The following is a 17507-nucleotide window of genomic DNA, read 5'->3' as shown; positions in this document are numbered from 1 at the left end:
GCGGTGGTGGAGGAGGAGGAAGGGGGTTTGGTGAGAGGGTGGAGAAAGGACGATGGAGCTGCAGCCACCTGGTTTTGAGGGAATTTCAAACCATTCATTGTTGCTCAACATTTTAGTTTTGAAATCTTCTATATACAGCTCAAGCTCAATTAATGGAGCTCATAATTAACACTAATTTTCATTTAAAATTTTGAAAAGATGAATATTGCTTGACACGTGATAAATACTGTTGAATTTGGGAATTTTTATAATTAAAACAAATTAAAAAATCCACTAATTTTAGTTGATTTCTAGTTTGTCCCACAAGTAAAATTAACAGTAATGAATGTGATTCTGGAATTAATTTACAGTTAAATGTTAATCTTCATAAATACACTGTAGTCAATTAACAGCAGTTTCCTTTACAATCCAACCAGCCAGTTCCTATGTAAGGTAAAGAAAAAGAGGAAAATGTAATTGGAGATGCAGAACACAGCAAGCTTTAGGATGCAAATCACTTGCTAGAGGGTTTACGGCTACCTTGTTTTGCTGTCAAGCCGGCAGACTCTCCGCGCACAATCTCATCGACTAAATCCTTAAAAACAAGCCGTTCAATGTCAAGAACAACGCCTGAGGTGTCAGTGTCAAAGTTCATCCAGTTGTCCGACTGGAGCAGCACGTCGTGCGAGAAGATGGTTTTCCACCCATCGTCTTCGTCACCTGAACTGCAAATTGGACTCTTTGTCTCGAGTTCTTCAATCTCACAACAAAGTTCTTTGAGTAGATTCTGAGCATTCAATACCTTCCTTGCTAGCTTAACCTGCCCCCACCAAGGCTTGGATTCTGAACTCGTGGAGGCCAGTTTTCTAGCAAGAGTTTCGTTGACAGTATCAAATATTAATTTTCTCTGCAGCTTTTCATTTGCTGTCAACCGAGTTGTGGCGGTGGACTTGTCTTTAGATGAAGCGCTAGCCTTTGTCTGTTCCAAGACTAAGAACAACTCAGGGTTTATAGGATTGCCTGATTGATGAAACTGGAAATCTGTCAGGTTTGAACCAAGGTCTCGGAGAAGGAGACCCGAAGCCAATAATATCTCAGATATGTATCTGTGGTCAGGGTTCTCGTTCTCGCACAACGAGGCAATGTAGTCTGTGCGCGCTTCATCATGGCTGGAGTTGAGTCTTCTGAGCTTCTTAACTAAGTTATCGATGTTTTGAAGTTTTTCCCTCGTGTAGTCAAATGTAGAGCCAAATTCCACAGAGCTGCAAATGAAGCTCTCAGTTGAGCTCCGTTCATTTGTATCCCTCTCGTTGACTGCGGGCACATCCACTGAAATAGAAGACAGTCGGAAAATGCATATGAATGACTAAATAGAGTCCATAGGTAATTTATTTACACATCTCTAGTTACTTTATTTTACCTTTGAGGGTCTTCCCTGAATACTTTATAGGAGACGGAGAGTCGTGTGCATATGCTGCATTGTCAAGAACCGAGACAGGGCTTAAGTACTCAGGAGGAACATAACCAGATTCAGCTGCCTCTTCCTCGCTCAGCATCAGGGTAGAATTCTGAATAAACGAGAAAACAAGCTCAAAACAGAAATAGGCCGAATATACTGTATATCAAGTACAAAAAGTATACAAACTTTTTCCACAACGCTAGATAGTACAAACTGAGAAGCCTTTGAAGATGAGCTGTCCAAATTGGTGTCCCGCAGAGATCTTTTAGAGCTATTAAATTCAACATTTCTATAGCCCCTTGTGATGGTATCATTCGATTCAGCAGAATCCTCAATGTCATGGGAACTTGAATTTCTTGATTCAACACTGACCTCACTCAGCTGCTCATCACATTTCTGAGAATAACTATTCTTTGGTCTTTGCCTTCCGCCAGCATATTTGGATTCGGCCTGTTGCTTGTTTGGCTGCTTTCTTGATTTGCTTGAATCAGGAGGGGTGGGAGGCCGAGACCTTCTCTCAGGTTCAAGCTTCTTCTGTTGCATTCTCGGGCTTACTGGTCCAGAGATCTTAACCAACCCTGCAGAACCATCTGTGGCCGACTGCTGGGACTTTGTTGAAGTCTGTGTGGTCCTTAGAGTTCTGTTGTTTCTTGTACCGACAGAACTTAGAGCACTCTGTCGTTCACTAGACTTTGAAACCACATCGTTGGATATCCTGCCACCGTATGAACTTTTTCTATTGTTGGCTGATTCACTAACCCGAAGATTAGGTTGACTAGAAAAGCCACCATGTGAAACTACAGAACCAACAGGGATACCAGATTTCTCCAAAGATTTAGCTGGTTTCATGATGACAATAGGAGACTCGTGAGTTTGGGCCGCAATGGCCTTTCTCTTTGTGATAGCAAGCACTTCATCAGCCGGTAGTTTTCCCCTGTCTACTGATCTTGAGGAACTTAAAAGGAACTCCTCGTGATCTTTATGAATACTGTATTTTGAACCTTGCACATCTTTCGACGTTTCCAAGAGTCCCTTTACCTGCATTGCGTCAAGTATTTGTTTAAGTGCTCGAAGATCCTTTCCCGACTGTGTGAACTCAAGATCTCCCAATCTCTTCTCTATCTCACTGTAAACAGAAGGAAACACAGTGGAAGCATTTGCAGGAGCTCTTGCACTTCTGGATGCTGGTTTCTGGGAAGTCCTCGTCCCATCGTTCTGCTTCCACGGTGCTGGCTCAAGGGGAAGCCATGACATAGGTTTTACCGAACCATCAGAATTCCTCCAACGTGGTGAGATGGGCTCCTTCCACGAGTTCTTCAAGGGACTAGACGGTTGAACAGGTTTGGTTTTATCTATTTTCTCAGACAAGCTCGATTCATCGACAAAACTTTCGCCTTGATAACTCCTAGTAGAACCCATGTTGCTGTCACCAGATGAAACAGAATCCGGTAGTGAGTCCAAACCCATCAGCTTTGCAACGACGCTTGGGGGGCGTGTTTGAACCTTCCCTTGGACCATACTGCAGTTTTTCTGCATAGTTTTCGAGAGGACACTGGACTTTGAGTCAGCACCCACACTCCGCATCGAGCTCTCCCTACTGTCCAATGAAAGTCTTGGAAGGTCTTTAAGCTTCAGAGCAGAATTGGAACCATTTCCATCATAAGAAAACCGAGGGCCGTCTCTTGAGATTGATACTGATGATCCATCTTTGTAATGGCACGATGATGATCTCAAAAGTGCTCTAGCTTCATTATTATAGCGAGGTGCCTCTTGAAGCTTAGCAAGAATTCTAAGAGACTCCTTGATGTCAGCAGGCGAGCATTGTTTCTTGCCGCCACCATCACTGGTTTCTGATTGTAGCCTTGGTGAGTCTCTGTACACGAACGGAACTGCTGCTCCCTCACTAGGCCTAACCTTCACCGATGAACCATGAGTTTCCCTATAAATTGACTCCTTCACCAGATCTCGAAGGTCAAGAGTTTGTCGACTAGACAGGGGCTGCAGGCTCGTTGCTGAGTCCCTTGAAGAAGTTTCGGGGAAAATCATTCTGTCAAATGATCCAGCTTCCAACTGACTAGCTTTGTTACAGTCAAGAGAAGAGAATGAGGATGAGCGGGATGAAGATGAGAATGAAGGCCTCGATGATTCAGCAGAGTATCTTTGTCGGTCTTGCATATTCTTGTAAGAATACTTATCCTGCTGCATCAAAGTGTCAGGATATCAGAATTATCACTTCTCCACATATTGATAGCTAAGTATACATGGTCAGATCGAAATCAACTTGACATGTACACAATTTCAGCCTCATATGAAAAATGATTAACCTAAGAGCCTAATTAAATCTTGCTATTCATTGGCACGCGCAAATGCAATCGAAGTTAACCACAGACACAGGTGGTGGATGAGGAAACTTGCTGCTTTACTAAAGATGTGATAACCAAGATTAGGCTGAGGCAATACCAACTGCAACAAATGCATATTCAAAAGATGGCCACATATTCTTTTCTAAGCCATAAGAGAAGCAAAACAGATGATGCACTTCCCCCCGTGAGACAATGGAGCTCGTGCATTACACAAAACTTAGAAACCACATGAGATTTTATGCAAACATCCATCAATGGACAGCGAATTCAATTTTCTCAAGTCCAGTAGAAATTTATCATCATAAATCAGACTGTGGCAGCACAAGCAAAGCCACTAACGTAGATCGAATATTGAGATGCTATACCAGTGATGAGGGCTTCGGTTGTGCACCATTAAAATCTCTCTCCGATGTATCACAACTACTGATGTGGGAACTTCCTGCACAAACACAAAAACAAAACAGCAAAATTCACAGTATTAGTATAGCATTAAGAATGACAATACACAAGCATCACTAGAAAATTGATGACAAAATCAAACCAAAAGAAGATCAATAATTATGCAGCAAACTTTTGTAAAACAACACTGTCTGTGCCACAAACATTCCAAATCTTTACCGGGTGGAGGGTGCAGCCTCTTGGTGCTGTTGCTAAGCATGTGTTGACGTTCAAACATTTGAAAGATCCCAGTCATACACCCAATTTGAAAATCTGGATTTTCATCTGTTAAAGAATGCAAGAGCTTTGCTGCCATCTCTTTTCAAATACTCAAAACTAATTTTTGAAGGCCTAATTTTTCCCTATCCGCAACTGAAGACTACCAAGTATGCCTAATCATCAACAGCAAAAAACAGCTCAGCAAAAGGTAGAATTTCTGGCAATATATTCTCCAGAAGACACCAAACACCTCTAAAAAAAGTGAATAAATACAAACAATTGACGTCTGCAGCACTGAAAGGAACAATCTTTAACGCAATATCAGAAATGCGTTATAGGAAAAGTTTAGCTTAAACCGTCACTTCATCAATCACCACACCATCAATGGAACCCACTAATCTCTAAAACTCCATTCAAAACTCCAAAACACCAATGTGAAAAATCAGATCTTTATATTCAAAACAGGCAGTTTGAGTGGTAAAATGCATTGTGAACCAAAATCAGAAAGAAATGTGAGAGTCTCTACAGGTGAATTTGGGTGTCCAGCACGATTTGAAGCAGTGGAGAAAGTAAGAGGTGACGGTTAGTGCAAGAAGGGGAGTTTCCAGATCCAAGAAGAGGATATAATATGTTCGATGAAAAGGCTGAATGAAATGTGAAGAGGAAGGAAGAGAGGGGGGGAAGCGGTCAGTTGTTGGACGAAAGCAGGGGGCATGATCCATGTGGAGAGGGAGCCATGATAAGAGTGAAAAGGTAGGAAAATAAAGGTGAGGGAAATAGAGTAGGGAGGGAGTATTAAATTGGGAAGAAATGGGAGAGAAGAGGAGGCCAGCACAGCAACTGCCATGTGGGATGGGGTATGTGGGTGGGTGGGTGGGTGGGTCGAAAACTGTCTGTATCTACATGTGATTTTGTCAGGACGAATACTCTCTTCTCTCTCTCTCTCTCCCTTTGGAGTGCTGCATTTTTCGTTATGCTGACTGACTGAAGGCACGCTTTTGATCAATATAGCTTAATTATTTTAATCATATAGATTTGTTTTAAATTAGACATTTGTAACTTTTATTAGGATATTATTATTGGTTAACTGGTACGGCACAATTAGTTTAGTCCCATGTAAAATTACTTGCCTCACATTGGTAAATAAATAAATAACCCAAAATTTTAGATAATTTTAATATACTAGTACTACAAATTAACATTTTAGATGAGGAAAACTCCATCATCTTCAATTAAATAAAAGTAGTGACAAAAAACTAGAGAAGATAGAGAAGAAATCCAGTTCATGTCTTTCAACTTTCATACTTTCCTAATTAAATCATATTGTAATTTGCAATTGTCTCAAGAAAAGTTCTAATTAAACCACGAATGCCTAGATTTGTGAAAGCCTGATTGTAGTTTGTGAGTTGTGAACCCTGATCCAGCTTCCACGTGAGGTGAATTGTGAATTGCAATCTTGAACCGAATTTCCAAAGCCTAAATAGCAAGCGTCTAAAATTCATACGTTATTAATATAAATTAAAAAATGTATAAATTTGATTGAAACAATATTGGTTCAAATACATTTAGATTTGTGTAGTACTCCAATTGCGAATTGTGATAAAGTTATGATTTAATTCGCATGATTTGAATTAAAGAAAATTTATAATTTACCTAATATGGAGCAGTTTTTAATTTTAAAAGAAATGTTTATAAAGAAACATTAGTAATCTATACTGAGCAAATCAAAAGAAGATCTCGCCGACCCAGTTCGATCAATTCTGTCTTGCTAGTCATAAATATTGGGTAATTACTAGTATGACTTTGACCCTTCAATTGCTATTATTTTTTTATGCATTATGTCGAAAATCAATTGTCCATCAGCTGCAAATATTCATATACTGAAGTACTATAAATGAAATCACTTGTTTACAAGTAAATTATGAGGAGTAATATTTTTATATGCCTTTGGCATGATTCTTCCAATAAATAGTAAAATCACTTGTCACTCTAATGATGATGATGATGCACTTTATCAATAATTGCAATTGTTGTAAACAATTTATTCTTGTTTCAAATAATGTTGTATCAGAGAATTATTAAACTTCATGATTAAGTGGCATTTTTAATTTGGAGAGGCAATCTGAAACGTACTATAACGAAACATAGCCTTTAATTATGACGACTTGAACAAGTTTGATTAATTAGTTATTAAAAGGGAATCCAAAAGGTTGTTAATTTAATTGTCATTTTATTGTTAGATGCCCAATAAGTAAGTAAATGAGCCTATAATTGACACGACCTCCCCGTTGATTTAAGTTATTGAATTTTTTTTAATGATATTGTGCTTTTTTAGCGATATTTTTAATTCACATAATAAACCCAATGGTTTTTATGTGATTGGACTGTGAGAATCATTTTATCATATTGAAATGTGAATTTGTAAATTGTAATTTATAAGTATTCTGAAAACTTTTTTTTTGTGAGAAATTCCATGTGTATTCTCTGAAATCGTTGATTCTATTCAAAGTTAAAAATATTTCTAGTTCGATGAAGGACGAAATCCACTATAAATGGAAAGAAGCATCTCACATTCCCATCGAGTGACAATGCCTGGTATGGGAATAAATAACTAAATCCAATTTTTAGATAATATACACCAATAAAAAAAAAGTAAAAGTAAAAGTAAAAAGTAAGACAAAATACAAAGAAAAGAAAAGGAATTGTCAGGTCTAATTGGGTAATGGATTGGACGGTGAATATGTGATTTTTGCATTATTGATATTGAACATTAAGTTTACAACACCAGCTGTGAATATTTATTTATAATATTAATTATTATTATTATTAGGAGTATTATTATTAAGTAAAATGTCTTCGTTTAGAGTGTGCAGAGTGTCAACTATGTTGGGCACACATGCAATACAACTATCAATCTCAATCTATCTTACAGACATACCAAAATTGACATGTGATGATTTATTTGATTATATTAACCTTTTCAAATCGAAATGCATTGGATTATATTGCACAATTGACAGGTTGGAGCAATCTTTCATTTTATTCAAACGTGTCACACCACATCAAAGAAATTATTCGATTTTGAACTGTATATTCTGAGGTTTTTATTTTTCTAATTCTATTAATATTCATGATTCTAAGTTCAATTGTTGGTCAATTAGATTAATTAAAAGTAATAAATCGCTTACATATAGTGACATTTATAGAATCTAATTTTAAGATTCAGTGTTGATGACTAATTTTTGTCAAATAATTGAAGAAACCGTAATGTTTTAAATCATTTGAACAAATATAAACTTCGGTTATTCCAATCCACAAGCTATAGTTAAAATAAGAATTAACTTGCAAGAGATAAATCCCTACAATGAATATTTTGATGGTTGATATTAATGACAAAATTTTGAAAGATGTTGACATATTGCCATTTATGAGGGGTCGATGTGAATTTCACTTCATCACGAGAAAAAAAGGTATCCTAATTTATGAAATATGAACATTGTGATATTTTTTATAAATGGAAATCTCTATGACTTGGACATTAGTTTAAAATATTTGAAGACAATCGAAATAAATCGATCACATATAGGGCCATATGATGGTGATGCTACTTAATATCCGTTAGTCACATGAAATATATGGTTAAAATTAATCATTTTATCTTCTAAAAGTATCTAAATTTTAATTTAATATATAATTTTATAAAGCATATACTCACATTACGGTAATTTTATAAGAATTTTAAAGACGTATTAATGCGTATAATATAGGTTCATGTTACAACATGGTTTTTTATGTAGTTTAGTTCACATTTAAGAAAACCTCACTAAATGGTCTCTTTTAAGTGCTAGTAATTAAATCATTTTTATTTGTTTATTTAGTAATTACGGGTACTAAGTACTCGAGTTAAGCTTATGTTGAACAAACACAATGATATACTCCATAGAATTACGTCTTGCCAAGAGACAAAAAAAGAATTCAAAAATATGAAAGTAGGTCAACATTTATTGATGATAGTCTATCACACAATATAGTGTAATAAATGCAAATAACATAGGCTTTTTATAAATGCAAACTATTATGTATTTTATAAATGACAACGATCTATTTCTTGAAATGTACTTGCAACCATATAGATAAAATCATTAAATATAATTTACATATGTGTAGCAGCCTCCGAAGAAAATGGTTACATTTCATGAGAAATGGTAATTAATGTTGCAAATTTAAAAGGAATAATAGCTGCACGCGCAAGTTAGGTGTGAAAATTGGTGAGGGGTCAATTTTAACTACCAAAATTAAATGAATGGGGTGGCATTAATTGATGTGAATTAAGGATATATGTGCAAAATAAATCTTAATTTTGACCTTTTTTTCGAATAAGAAAGTGATTAAAGTAAATGTTAAGAAGCGATTGGACTCATAGGCCATAATATTCTCATTCCACAACTCACCACCAACAATACATTCCCCCCCCCCCCCCCCCTAGAAAAATCCTTCAGGCAACAAGCTCTTAATAAATATCTTAATTCAATGAGCTGATTTATTGAAAAAAAAAAATGGGAGCTTATTGTAAAATCAAAGTAACTAAGCATTTTTTATAAGGCATATTGGATTAGTTGAGCTAAAAGCCTCTATATTCGATTGATCTCAATATTGGTGCTCAATTGCAATGAGATGAGCTATATTAATATGTATACCTCGTGTGATAATAGTATGTGAAATGTATAGCCTAATCGTTCGGCCCACTATTTCAAAGCCCAAAGCTAATCCTATATCGCAATAAAATGTATTTTTTCTTTTTCGTCCTTCCTTTTAATGTTATTTTTTTTGTTTTATCTATTTAATTTTATTTTAATATATTATAAATGTTATTGATATTTAAATTTCTTAATATTCATAAAAATTAAAGTTTAATTTATTATTTTCTCTATAATTTTAAATAAATAAATAAATAAAATAAAATAAAAAACAAATCAAGCTTTTATTTTTATGAATCTAGTTAAATTTTGAAAGCAAACTAAATATATAAAACAAAATAAATAATATTATACAAGTATAGTGCTTATAAAAGATGAACATATAATGTATCTAGCATATTATTTCTGTATGAATCAAATCAATGGTTCCGAATCAGTGTAGAATCATTCGCCAATACTCGCATAATTTTTCGGAGAGTTCCAAACCATTCTCTCCTCTGCAGTTTGAGTTGGGTTTATCTTTTTCAGGTACACATTCTCAACCAAATCAAGTTTCTGGCTCATGGAATTTGTTTGATTCAACATTTTATTGCTTTGAATTGTTTTATGCTCTCCTCATATAATCGGTGAGGGAACTAGAATAGTAAACAAGACGATGTTATTTTTGTAATTATAATACTATTAAAATGTTCAATAGGTTTGTATGTAATGTCTTCACAAAAGTTGGAACGAAGAAGCAATTTTTCTTAAACATATTCCGAAACTCACATAAAATATATGGAGCACAGTATGAGAGATCATGTGTGTGATTTGAGTAGGCTTGCATATCTTTATTTCATGGTGTTAGTAGCGCCGCTGTTTTGAGGTTCTAAATTAAGATTATTTGTTTGATTCATGAATTTATGATTGAGCCAACTTAGTGATTAATTCTACAGTAATTAAGAAATAAATTTAAGTTTGGATACATGAATTTATGAAGCGATTATAGTTGCAGTAGTATTATTAAACGGAGACCTTCGTGTTTACCTGTGAGAGTGTGAACGAGGGACACCCGGACAAGCTCTGCATGCAGTTGTTGATGCCTGCCTCGAGCAAGATCCCGACAGCAAAGTTTCATGTGACCAACATGGTGATGGTCTTTGGTGAGATGCCAACATAGACTATGAGAAGATTGGATTCATTTCTGATGATGTTGGTCTTGATGCTGACAAATGCAGGGTTATTGTCAACATTGAGCAGCATAGTCCGGATATTGCTCATGGTGTCCACGGCCGCCCAGAGGAGATTGGTGCTGCTGACCAGAGACCATCCCTGAGTGCATGCCTCTCAGCCATGTGCTTGCCACCCAATTAGGTGCTCCTCTCACTAAGGTCCGTAAGGATGGGACATGCCCCTGGTTGAGACCTGATGGAAAGACCCAAGTCACAGTTGAGTACTGCAATGTGGATGGTGCTGTGGATCCGATCAGAGTCCACACTCTTCTCATCTCCACTCAGCACGATGAGACTGTTACCAGTGATGAGATTGCAAGGGAACTCAAGGAGCACGTCATTGACAATGTGATCCCTGAGTATTATTACTTGGATGACAAGACGATCTTCCACCTGAACCCCTCCTGCCGCTTTGTTATTGGTGGACCCCATGATGGTGCCGTACGCAAGATCATCACTGACACGTATGGTGGCTGGGGTGCCCATGGTGGTGCTGCTTTCTCTGGGAAGGATCCAACCAATGTCGACAGAAGCGGTGCCTACCTTGCCAGGCAGGCTGCCAAGAGTATTGTCGCGATTGAGCTTTGCACAGAGGTGCATGGTGCAAGTGTCGCACGCATATGGTGTGCCTGAGCCGCTATCCATCTTTGTCGACTCTTATGGCACCGGGGAGATCCCTGACAACCAGATTTCAGAGATCGTCAGGAAAAATTTTGACTTCAGGCCTGGAATGATCCCGATCGACTTGGACTTAAAGAGGGGAAACAACGGGAGGTTCTGCCAGACAGCTGCATATGGTCACTTTGGAAGAGAGGAACCCGGCTTCACTTGGGAAGTCGTCAAGCCCCTCAGGCTTAGGCATTGAATGGTTTTTCACCTCAACTTGTATTGTCTTCTTGTTTCAAGCTTTGTTTGATTTTGGGTGTATAAGCTCCTTTCATAGTCCGTTTGCATCCAGATGCTTTTCAAATTTATTTTATTGAATCGCAATCTAGTGGAGTAGTAGTATTTGTTATAGCTGTTACATAGTGAACTATATAATTTTGAACACTACACAAAGTATATGTAATCTCTACTGAATACAACGTTGGTCATGTTGACCGGACCTTCAAATATCTCCAGCAAAGAAGCTCTAGTTTAGCATAAGTTACACAAGTCAAACTCAAGCCAATAGACGTATGTATGACTCAACTAAGCCAGTACACTACATATCCAGACAACACGTCGTTACACATCAAAACACCTGTAGTTCAAAAGTGCTTTGCTTAGCAAACCACATCATACAAAATCTACCTCAGATTACATTGAACTAATCATCCCTTTACCAAACATAGATCTGCGGAACTCACACTAACTATTCCACAAAAGAAAAGAGTTAAGAAGAGCATTCAGAAACAAAAAAACAACAGTGTATACACGATTAAATCTGCTCTCTGCTTTATGCAGCAGCTAAGACTGATTGATTCCGATGCTTTACGTTCACTAAACAGAAAATCTATGTCTGGGCAAAATTGTGGTTCATGTGGGACAAGACTTACTGTTCATCTCGATGGCTGCCTACATCTGTTTCTCGTGGCGGTGTGGAGTTTGCTGCGATAACCTTACGATAGTAACCCCAGGAAAGGTTTTTCTCCGTTATGGGCCTCTGTCCGAATGGGTTTTGCTTTACATATTCTTGAACATTTTCTGCTTCGGCCAACCCCTCTAAGTAAACTCGGAGATCACCTCCAGGCCCTACAGAGGACAACATAAGATAACTGATTGTCAGCTGTCACACAATCTATATATGCATTCAAGACACAAATGGTGTGAGTTGAGAAGAGAATAAAGTGACAACTATCCAAAGGAAAATTAATTATATAAATCCCAATCAATGTAAGTGATCTAACAACAGTTTCATAAGCATGTAAGCTACTTCACGTTATGACATGCAACGGAAACACATGTGATCAAAATAAAGAACAAAAAGGAGCACGTATTCAGATATGCTTCGACCACTCCAACAGAGAAAATCTATCTGTAACGTGATCAAACTATGCTTTAAAGATTATAAAAAATGACGCAGTGATGTAATATACATTTTAGTTTGTCTTATGGACAATAATATATGAATACTATCTACAAGAGGATTGTGTCAAACATGATATATTGCACGTGTAAATATTAACAAAGATGGTGCAACAGTCAACCTCTAAACAGTTCATACACGTCTTTTATAAATTTCCTTGTGGACCAAAAATTAAAGAACTGGTAAAATCCGGGGTTTGTCTTTAGAAATATCTTGAACTCCCGGTGTTTGTCTCTTCCTCAATAAGTGCTCAATCCCAACCTATCCTTACAGGCATGCTGGCCTGAACTAAGTTAAAGTTCACCAAGTATAAAACCTACTTCTAATATTATAGGAAGAGTTTATATTTACTAAGAGTACTGCAAACACGCAGTTTCCAATCCATAACAATGCTCACCCACCCTTGGCCATATTTGCACTCAGTTTTCTACTCAAGTAACAAAATCCATGTCCAGTCATTTCTATGTCACTGGATATGGTCGTAATGCTTCCGTGAATTCTTACGTGACAGATGAATTAGTATAGTTAGTTTATTACGGATTACGTTTCAGCAACATCGATAAGCAATCTACTTCCTTGTAACAAAATCCACCCTTGGCCATATTTGCACTCAGTTTTCTACTCAAGTAACAAAATCCATGTCCAGTCATTTCTATGTCACTGGATATGGTAGTAATGCTTCCGTGAATTCTTACGTGACAGATGAATTAATATAGTTAGTTTATTACGGATTACGTTTCAGCAACATGGATAAGCAATCTACTTCCTTGTAACCTAGCATACTGATTCCTTTCTTGCGTTATGTGGTCAAATATGTACATCTTTCAATGGAACTCCTCATCTCTTTCTTCCTTTCGGTCTTTCTTTCTAAGTGATTATGAAAAAATGAGTCCTAACATTATATTATGGATGGCTGATGCCCGTTATGCATTAAGAATAACAACCAAAAGAATCAAAAATATAAGAATGATTTCAGAAGGAAGTTCCACGTGAAAATGAGTTGCATAAATAGACCTCACCTAATGAATTGTCTCTTACATCTCTGAAGCAGTAACTGTAAGGAAAGACTGCAGTGTATCGCTGCAAACATATGCACAGTTACTTTCAGAGTTAAACTTTCACCAGATCACATAAAAGATTGGACCAAATGATTTTTACTGTAAAGAGAAAGAGAGAACAAAATATACTTACAGGGTTTGTTAAAGCCTTATAGGGAGTATCATCTAATAAAAGCGTATTTGATTCGTTATACACTCCCCTCTCCCATGGAAGACCAGGCTCACATTTATCCCATAACTTTTTTAGTTTCTTCAAGAGAAGAGGCTTGTTTTTTTTATCCACAGTATAATAACCTGTATCAGTGCAGTGCGATTGATCCTGTAAGAGAGGTTTCTAGTCAGATAGAGAAACTAATTAAGAATCAAGATAATGCATGCATTTCATAAAGAGGCGGAACAAGTATATTAGCAATTGTACATATGTGCAAAAGATTTTAAAAGAGACAATGCCAGTATATTGTTAATCAACATTTCAGCAGAAATCCAATTTTAGCAGAGAAAGAAAGGTAGTACTCATTTCCCCCTGACATCAAGAGGAGAAAAAAGGAGTCTCTTCGTTGCATCTCAAAAGGCAGGGAACGGGTTTAACCTACACCCTCAGAACATTATATGTGGCGTAAATCTTACTCCCATCATTTGAAGAAAGAAAAAGCTAGTCCTCCTCATAGTTACGTTTTCACATTACAAGGGAGCATGTTACTCTCTAAGATGTGCGAGATTCTCTATCTGTGCTTATAGAAGTTACTGCCACAAATATACATCTTAACATCGTAAGTGATAAGTATTTGGCCATGTATTGGACAGAGATGGAAAGTGAGAACAATATTCGCTGAGTCCAATGAACATAAGTCCTCTGGAAATAAAGTTCTAAAGGCAAAAACGAAAGAGTCTCACTGCAAATACACCTACACAAGAAAACATTTTTAAAACATTTTCAACTCCAGGATACACCAAATCTTACAATATATGACAAATTTACCTCAAGCTATGAACAATTTGCCTCACTAGCACTCTAACACTCTCTACTTAGTATTACTCTAGTCATGACTCATGAGGTTTTTGAAAGACCAGCTAAAAAACGGCTAGAATTAATATGATCTCAGCTTCTTTCCTCCAAATGTTATGTCAAAAGCTCTAAATCCAAAGATTACCAGTTCTGTAATCTGTAGTCACACAATTTATTCTGTTTATACTTTGGGGCTTGAATCTCTTGTTAAGAAATACAAGAGATAGCTTATTACTTTATGGTAATTAGATACTTGCATAATTAAAGTTATGTAAGATATTGAAGCATTCATATATTTAATATTTTTTAGAGTGAAAAAAGAAAATGTCCAGAGTGTAATGCTTTCGTCATTCTTCAAATTTTCCAGCTGTGTAAGTACGTGCAACCAGTTTCAATGAAACAAAACGTTGGAAATCAGAACGAAATCTAATGCAATTAATTTCCTTTCAAGCAAATATAAAATGCCGAGATACACAGGCAGGAAACCAAGCAATGTAGACATATATACACACATACAAGTATGATTCTAAGCTTGAAAATACAGGCCATGCTAGATTCAACGCTCAAGTCCCTTCTAATGCTTTACATGCCAATTGCCAAGAACAATGAACAAACCAGATTGATACAGCAAAATAGGGGGGAAACTGGAAATAAATTTATTGGCTTACCCAATGAAAAAGCAACCTTGACTTATTATTCCCTAAAAGAAAATCAAGAAGTGGCTCCATATTTCTCCTGCAAAGGTACCATCAGTGCACATGGCAGATTAGAATAGGTCACAGACTTTCCAAGGACACAAAAGAATGAATAAGTAATATACATATTGCAAGGAACTTAAAGGAAAATTTGATGTGGGAATAGAGAGAGAGAGAGGCTTAATCAAGAAAAGGCAAAGGTTGAAAAGTACTTCGTTCTTGAAGTCCAAAAACCCACATTGAACTTCTCAAAGCAGAAGTTTAGAAAATCGTGACAGTGAGGCCTCCTAAAAACTGAGAAAAATAAGAATAATATCAGTAAACTGTTGAGCAGCATCTGAAGCACCAACTTACAACTGATTCATGTACCTGCTTTCTTCATTATTATATCATCTGGGTCGTAATTGTAAGGTACATATGAGGATATATCAACAAGCAACCCATTCAAATCAAGAACAAGAAGCTTCTTCTTCATGTTGGCAGAAAAAACTCTATCAACTAAGACATTTATGGTTTCACTAACAACAGCTTGTGTATCATCTAAGGAGATATCATCGTCATGCGATGACACGGACTGTTCCTCATGGTATGATCGAGTAACCCCACTCAATGCATCACCATCAACCACACTAATTATTTTCTTTGCCTCGTCATGGAGTTCTTCCAGGTGTTTGCTTGCTAGCATACCATCATCACAAGACGTACTTCTTGTTGTTGCATGCGTGGAGAAGCATTGATCCTCAATGCCCAAATGAATAGGAAAATCTTTGCAACATGCACCACTAGAAGCTACTCCTGGGAATTCACTTGTATCTGTCTTTGTAGATTCTACATTAAGCATTTCATTATTTCCAGTCATAAGTTCATGCATGTCAGTATCACCGTTTCCATTTGTATCATCTGACTTTCCAGTCAGTGTTCTGTCATTTTTATTCGTGGGAGTACTTTGACATTCTGAAGAGGGCTGAACCAAAGAATGGTTTTCCCTAATTTGGCGCTCATTTCCAAAGGATAAATCACCAACCTCACTGAAAGATTCCACATGAGTTCTTGGGAGATCAGATAGGTCTTCCGTCTTCAGTCTTTTCCTTGGTTGATACATAGCTATATCTTTGCCATCTTCAATAATCTCCTTATCCTCAACAATGTCATTCTTTCCCTGAGCCAGACTCATAATGCTATCGCAGCTAATTGATTAAGCCCCGGTTTGGAAAGAGTTCATGTGTAGTTAATTTGGTCCTGCCAGGTCCATTACAAGGTACAAATATTCCATGGCTGGTTGAACTACCCATACAGAATCATAACTCTTGTTCTGCTCCTCAATCTTATACTATATACCCAGAAAAAAATGCACCTGCATAATTCAGTATCATTTTCAATCTTTTGGCAAATAACAGAAGACACAAATTTGTGAGTAAACCAATCAGATAAAGCTACAATGAAATAAACGACCTCCCTCAGATCCTTGACTCATTCGGTTTTCAGTTTCACTTTAGTCATAACCCACAAGTACATAGATCCCTCAGCATGGAACCCATTTATTTCGTTGGTTACTTTCGTTAGATATCAAACAAACTGAAGCAAACCCCAAATATAAAATGATATGTATAAGCAGATTTCTGAGCTAGGAGACGACTGCTTTGATATGCAATTACAAACTCATTTTGCAACACTCTTACGTCCAGCTGATTCATTATCCATCTTCATTTGCAACTCCAAAAATTCCCTAAAAGTCCCCCAATGTCTTTTTGCTTATTTTGCACTCAGTATCCAAAAATTCAATCTACAATACCAACTAATGCAATTTAACCTTCATTTACTTCTTATGATAACTAAGCCATTAAGTTCAATCCCGCTATAAGCTTAATCTAAATAAGGTAATCACAGAATAAATTTCAAACAAATGCCAACTCCATGAACTCAGTTGAACATATCACCAACTAACCAGCATGAAAATTATGGTTCCATCTGAACGGATCCGAAGCCAAATACTGAAGCGAAAGCATAATTAGAATAGAATTCAGAAAAAAACTACGATTACAAGAGAAAATGCCCGAACAATAAGTCGAAGAATCACAAAAACATGTTCCAAAATAAACGAACTTTTGCAGATATGCAGGATTAGAAATAAAGTTGAAATAGATACCGATAAAACAGAATTTGTGAATATTGAAGAAGCAGCAGATCTGGAGACGAAGAGCGTGTGGTTCGTGTGTGCGGCAGAGAATAACCTTGTTTTACTGTGTTTGGTAGGAAAAAAGGAGACGGCGTGGGGTGAAAAGTGAAAATTGGAATATTTTTCGTTTTCTGACTA

The 17507-nt window shown here is 36.8% G+C and overlaps 2 protein-coding genes and 1 pseudogene across 5 annotated transcripts; 1 reads left to right on the top strand and 2 right to left on the bottom strand.

Annotated features, from left to right (window-relative positions):
* Positions 1–312: 312 nt before the first annotated feature.
* Positions 313–5257, bottom strand: LOC121751696 (protein LONGIFOLIA 2-like). 2 transcript variants are annotated; one of them, XM_042146497.1, is made up of 5 exons: positions 4420–5257; positions 4167–4240; positions 1625–3637; positions 1400–1547; positions 313–1308 (listed from the first exon to the last, which is right to left on the bottom strand). In XM_042146497.1, exons 1-5 carry the CDS (start codon positions 4553–4555, stop codon positions 494–496), a joined length of 3186 nt encoding a protein of 1061 aa, XP_042002431.1. In that variant the 5' UTR covers positions 4556–5257; the 3' UTR covers positions 313–493. The 2 variants fall into 2 exon arrangements, with proteins under 2 accessions (XP_042002431.1, XP_042002432.1); XM_042146498.1 differs by having other exon boundaries at positions 1625–3634.
* Positions 5258–10266: 5009 nt separating this feature from the next.
* LOC121752279 lies at positions 10267–11398 on the top strand (annotated as a pseudogene).
* A 195-nt stretch (positions 11399–11593) lies between these two features.
* On the bottom strand, positions 11594–17507 carry LOC121752278. Of its 3 annotated transcripts, none has more exons than XM_042147261.1 (7): positions 17340–17507; positions 15563–16547; positions 15406–15487; positions 15167–15233; positions 13626–13811; positions 13454–13514; positions 11594–12100 (listed from the first exon to the last, which is right to left on the bottom strand). In XM_042147261.1, the coding sequence occupies exons 2-7, from the start codon at positions 16365–16367 to the stop codon at positions 11901–11903; spliced, it is 1401 nt and encodes a 466-aa protein (XP_042003195.1). In that variant the 5' UTR covers positions 16368–16547; positions 17340–17507; the 3' UTR covers positions 11594–11900. The 3 variants fall into 3 exon arrangements, with proteins under 3 accessions (XP_042003195.1, XP_042003196.1, XP_042003197.1); XM_042147262.1 differs by having other exon boundaries at positions 15563–16523; XM_042147263.1 differs by lacking the exon at positions 17340–17507 and adding an exon at positions 17139–17319.

The sequence above is a fragment of the Salvia splendens genome, chromosome 10 (genome assembly GCF_004379255.2).
Source record: "Salvia splendens isolate huo1 chromosome 10, SspV2, whole genome shotgun sequence".
NCBI lineage: Eukaryota > Viridiplantae > Streptophyta > Magnoliopsida > Lamiales > Lamiaceae > Salvia > Salvia splendens.
The sequence above is the reverse complement of the archived record's forward strand: the minus strand, read 5'-3'. Positions and strand labels throughout refer to the sequence as shown.

Bases quoted from the DNA above. Each gene is read 5' to 3' on its own strand.
- LOC121751696 (XM_042146497.1), bottom strand. From the start codon at position 4,555: ATGGCAGCAAAGCTCTTGCATTCTTTAACAGATGAAAATCCAGATTTT. The intron at 4,241-4,419 runs GTAAAGATTTGG...GTGTTTGTGCAG, and splicing joins GAGGCTGCACCCTCCACCCG to GAAGTTCCCACATCAGTAGT. The intron at 1,309-1,399 runs GTAAAATAAAGT...CTTCTATTTCAG, and splicing joins TTCAGGGAAGACCCTCAAAG to TGGATGTGCCCGCAGTCAAC.
- LOC121752278 (XM_042147261.1), bottom strand. From the start codon at position 16,367: ATGAGTCTGGCTCAGGGAAAGAATGACATTGTTGAGGATAAGGAGATT. The intron at 15,488-15,562 runs GTACATGAATCA...TATTTTTCTCAG, and splicing joins TATAATAATGAAGAAAGCAG to TTTTTAGGAGGCCTCACTGT. The intron at 13,515-13,625 runs GTAAGTATATTT...ATATGTTTGCAG, and splicing joins ATAAGGCTTTAACAAACCCT to CGATACACTGCAGTCTTTCC.